Here is a 5,289-nt window from a genome sequence, read left to right on the forward strand (position 1 = left end):
CACACACCACCCTACACACACACCACCCTACACACACACACCACCCTACACACACACACACACACACACCACCCTGCACATACACACACACACACACCACCCTGTACACACACACCACCCTGCACACACACCACCCTACACAAACACAAACACACACGCACACACACACCACCCTGCACACACACACACACCACCCTGCACACACACCACCCTGTACACACACACCACCCTGCACACACACCACCCTGTACACACACACCACCCTGCACACACACACATACACCACCCTGCACACAAACACACACACACACACCACCCTGTACACACCACCCTGTACACACACACACCACCCTGTACACACACACACACACACACACACACCACCCTGTACACACACACACACACACACACACACCACCCTGTACACACACACACACACACACACACACACACACACACACACACACACACACACACACACACACACACACACACACACACACACACACACACACACACACACACACACACACACACACACACACACACCACCCTGTACACACACACACACACACACACACACACACACACACACACACCACCCTGTACACACACACCACCCTGCACACACACACATACACCACCCTGCACATACACACTGGTTGTGCCCCACACGTCTTCAGGAAATCAAAACTGAACATTTATTTTGGACTTTCGTTTCTGTTCATTTGGGTGGAGGAGGACGTGGAGGTGCCCAACTGAATTTGCCCCAATAGAAACTCACATTTTCATTGCAAGATGTTTTGCGTTACGAAGCTTTTTTTTTTGCTATTGTTTGCTACACTGTGCACTAATGAATACACCCAAAGTCTTTATTAAAGCAGAGGAATTGTTGTTATCCTGATCAAGTTATATTGAGTTGAAATTCTCCATCCTCCAACTGAACCATGTCTGGAAACAAGAAAGGTAAGACCAACTTTCATCTTTAACATAAAACACATTTACTGTGTGTTGGGTAAATATGATCATGTTCTTTTTTAAATTATTATTTATTTATTTTACTTTTCTAATAAAAAAGTGTTGTTTTCTATTTTAAAATGTTTATTTTGTAGTAACTTGTACTATTGTGACTGGGTTAATTGAAAGGAAATTTTAATAATTTCAGCGTCCTGTAAAAACCTTAGCATTTTAATGTTTTTGTTTAAAAAACGTTTAAAAAACCAAAACAAAATTCTCCTCCGTGCTGACCAATCAAAGTACTGCATGCAAATATTTCATGACTGTAGGACCAATCAAAGTAATTCAAAACAACTTCCAAAACTACATAACAAAAGATCAGAAAATGTATATATATATATATATTTATTTTTTTCAATTCCTGAAAAGTTGACTTTTTCGAGCACACTTGGTGATTGGCTTTTGTAAATTTAAATTATGGTAAATTATGGCAAAGTACAGTTTATTGAGGAAAGTAGTTTATTGAGGAAAGTACAGTTTATTTAGCAAAGTACAGTTTATTTAGCAAAGTACAGTTTATTTAGCAAAGTACAGTTTATTTAGGAAAGTACAGTTTATTGAGGAAAGTACAGGTTATTGAGGAAAGTACAGGTTATTGAGGAAAGTACAGTTTATTTAGCTGATGCGTAGGTGTTCAAGGGGACATTTTTCAGCTCTCCTTTTCTATTGTCCCTCCATGTGAACACAAAGGTGATGCTACTGCCTGACTATATTGCAGACGTCGCATTGCATCGACAAATGGTTGTTTGCCACAATGACTGAAGTTGGGCACCATATTGTTATAACATGATGTGAACTTTTCAAAGTTGGACCAACAATTAAACGTTTTTTTGGCAAACGAGGGGATGATAATCAAAATATGATAGGATGGGTTCTGGTTCAGTAGTCAGGATGTAATATGATAGGATGGGTTCTGGTTCAGTAGTCAGGATGTAATATGATGGGTTCTGGATCAGTAATCAGGATGTAATATGATAGGATGGGTTCTGGTTCAGTAGTCAGGATGTAATATGATAGGATGGGTTCTGGTTCAGTAGTCAGGATGTAATATGATAGGAGGGGTTCTGGTTCAGTAGTCAGGATGTAATATGATGGGTTCTGGTTCAGTAGTCAGGATGCAATATGATTGGATGGGTTCTGGTTCAGTAATATGATAGGATGGGTCCTGGTTCAGTTTTATTTATTTAACCTTTATTTAACCAGGTAGGCAAGTTGAGAACAAGTTCTCACTTACAATTGCGACCTGGCCAAGATAAAGCAAAGCAGTTTGACACAAACAACGACACAGAGTTACACATGGAATAAAACAAGCGTACAGTCAATAATACAGTAGAAAATAAGTCTATATACGATGTGAGCAAATGAGGTGAGATAAGGGAGGTAAAGGCAACAAAAAAAGGCCATGGTGGCAAAGTAAATACAATATAGCAAGTAAAACACTGGAATGGTAGATTTGCAGTGGTAGAATATGCAAGGTGGAGATAGAAATAATGGGATGCAAAGGAGCAAAATAAATAAATACAGTAGGGAAAGAGAGTTGTTTGGGCTAAATTATAGATGGACTATGTACAGGTGCAGTAATCTGTGAGCTGCTCTGACAGTTGGTGCTTCAAGCTAGTGAGGGAGATAAGTGTTTCCAGTTTCAGAGATTTTTGGTGACCAGAGAGATATACCTGCTGGAGCGCGTGCTACAGGTGGGTGATGCTATGGTGACCAGCGAGCTGAGATAAGGGTGGACTTTACCTAGCAGGGTCTTGTATGACATGGAGCCAGTGGGTTTGGCGACGAGTATGAAGCGAGGGCCAGCCAACGAGAGCGTACAGGTCGCAGTGGTGGGTAGTGTATGGGGCTTTGGTGACAAAACGGATTGCACTGTGATAGACTGCATCCAATTTATTGAGTAGGGTATTGGAGGCTATTTTGTAAATGACATCGCCGAAGTCGAGGATTGATAGGATGGTCAGTTTTACAAGGGTGGTCAGTTTTACAAGGGTATGTTTGGCAGCATGAGTGAAGGAGGCTTTGTTGCAAAATAGGAAGCCAATTCTAGATTTAACTTTGGATTGTAGATGTTTGATGTGAGTCTGGAAGGAGGTTTTACAGTCTAACCAGACACCTAGGTATTTGTAGTTGTCCACATATTCTAAGACAGAACCGTCCAGAGTAGTGATGTTGGACGGGCGGGCAGGTGCAGGCAGCGATCGGTTGAAGAGCATGCATTTAGTTTTACTTGTATTTAAGAGCAATTGGAGGCCACGGAAGGAGAGTTGTATGGCATTGAAGCTCGTCTGGAGGTTAGTTAACACAGTGTCCAAAGAAGGGCTATAGAAGTATACAGAATGGTGTCGTCTGCATAGAGGTGGATCAGAGACTCACCAGCAGCAAGAGCGACATCATTGATGTATACAGAGAAGAGAGTCGGTCCAAGAATTGAACCCTGTGGCACCCCCATAGAGACTGCCAGAGGCCCGGACAACAGGCCCTCCGATTTGACACACTGAACTCTGTCAGAGAAATAGTTGGTGAACCAGGCAAGGCAATCATTTGAGAAACCAAGTCTGTTGAGTCAGCCGATGAGGATGTGGTGATTGACAGAGTCGAAAGCCTTGGCCAGGTCAATGAATACGGCTGCACAGTATTGTTTCTTATCGATGGCGGTTAAGATATCGTTTAGGACCTTGGGCGTGGTTGAGGTGCACCCATGACCAGCTCGGAAACCAGATTGCATAGCGGAGAAGGTATTGTGGGATTCGAAATGGTCGGTAATCTGTTTGTTGACTTGGCTTTCGAAAACCTTAGAAAGGCAGGGTAGGATAGATGTACGTAGGTCTGTAGCAGTTTGTGTCAAGAGTGTCCTCCCCTTGGATGACCGCAGCTGCTTTCCAATCTTTGGGAATCTCAGACGACACGAAAGAGAGGTTGAACATGCTAGTAGTAGGGGTTGCAACAATTTCGGCAGATTATTTTTTAGAAAGAAAGGGTCCAGATTGATCCAGATTTAAGAATGTGAAATGATGCAATGATTTATAAAAGTTCAAAAATAAAGTTTAAAGATCATTCCTTCCACCGAACAATATTATAGCAAGTGAAGGTATATTTTTTGTGGACTTCAGTGTAGTTTTTACAGATGTCTCCCTTTATCTCCCTACAGGACCCCCCGCCACTTCTCAAAAGCACCAGGGCTTTGTCACGGAGCCAATGGGAAACCGGTCTGTGAGGGATGTACCGGGGATTGGACCCGCACACGGCCGCACGTTGGAAGAGAGGGGCATGCCTAGGTAGGAATATTCTCGGTAATATAAAAGATGTACCGGGAATTTTGTAAACTTGACTGAATTTCGGGGGATTTTTTTACCATGTAAAAAATATACAAAAAATGTGAAGAATTACATTTAAAAATGTAAGCGCTCAATGGGCTCTCGTCAAATCCGTATAAAATAAAATTAAGGATAAATTAACATTTCAGATGCAACCATAGTTTCAGAGAATTCTAGTTATTTTGGTAAATGAAGGAGAGTTTAGCTCACATGTACAGTTTGTGAAGTTCACAATTTCCAAGCGTATTAGGGATCGTTTTTGGCCTCTTCTCCGTACAGGGCTGACCAGTTGTCGGGTGATTACCTGAAGAGAGTTTGGGACCACGGCCAGTTCCAGGACAATCTGAAGAATACCACAGGGGCCAACGCCAAGCAACAGAGGGACGCCTACAATGGAATGAGAGAGTGGACCGACAACAACATGTAGAGGAGAGCAGACAGTCACCTCTTTGTTGTCTTTCTTTCGCTCTCTCTCTCTCTCTCTCCCAGGTTAAAATATTTGTTTTTCATGTATTCTCTTGTGGAATAAATTTGCAATTAAATTGTTTTCCGTCTTTGTCCTGGTGTATTCTCAAGAGTCAACAGTCTGGTGGAGAAACGATCTTAAACTTTTATCTTCAAATCTAAATTCTATTTTGGTATCGTTACAGGTATTAAATACTATACTTTTGATACTTGATTTATATAATTTACAGAGATTTTTTTTCTGGAAGGAGACTAATGCAATAACGCTTCTACATTGCTTCACATTCACCCTAGAGCCTTTAACACTGTGTGGTTTCCTTCCCTCCGTGTGTTTCCTTTGTTACCCAGAAAAGAAACTGAAGGAAACAGAAGGTGAGAAATAAACTCACTGTAACGGCCGTTGGTGGAAGAAGGTGAGAAATAAACTCACTGTAACGGCCGTTGGTGGAAGAAGGTGAGAAATAAACTCACTGTAACGGCCGTTGGCGGA

The 5,289-nt window shown here is 41.9% G+C and overlaps 1 protein-coding gene across 1 annotated transcript; it reads left to right on the forward strand.

Moving 5' to 3' along the window:
- The first annotated feature begins 892 nt into the window (after positions 1-892).
- LOC110509396 (barrier-to-autointegration factor-like) lies at positions 893-4,881 on the forward strand. The gene is made up of 3 exons (XM_036967964.2): positions 893-966; positions 4,169-4,295; positions 4,614-4,881. Exons 1-3 carry the CDS (start codon positions 948-950, stop codon positions 4,759-4,761), a joined length of 294 nt encoding a protein of 97 aa, XP_036823859.2. The 5' UTR covers positions 893-947; the 3' UTR covers positions 4,762-4,881.
- The last annotated feature ends 408 nt before the right edge of the window (positions 4,882-5,289 follow it).

This window comes from Oncorhynchus mykiss, chromosome 29, assembly GCF_057628025.1.
Source record: "Oncorhynchus mykiss isolate SJ-2025 chromosome 29, ASM5762802v1, whole genome shotgun sequence".
Lineage (NCBI taxonomy): Eukaryota > Metazoa > Chordata > Actinopteri > Salmoniformes > Salmonidae > Oncorhynchus > Oncorhynchus mykiss.

What these genes read in the sequence shown, in the direction of transcription:
- LOC110509396 (XM_036967964.2), top strand. An exon ending in GAAGAGAGGGGCATGCCTAG is followed by an intron (nt 4,296 to 4,613) that starts GTAGGAATATTC and finishes TTCTCCGTACAG; the next exon opens with GGCTGACCAGTTGTCGGGTG.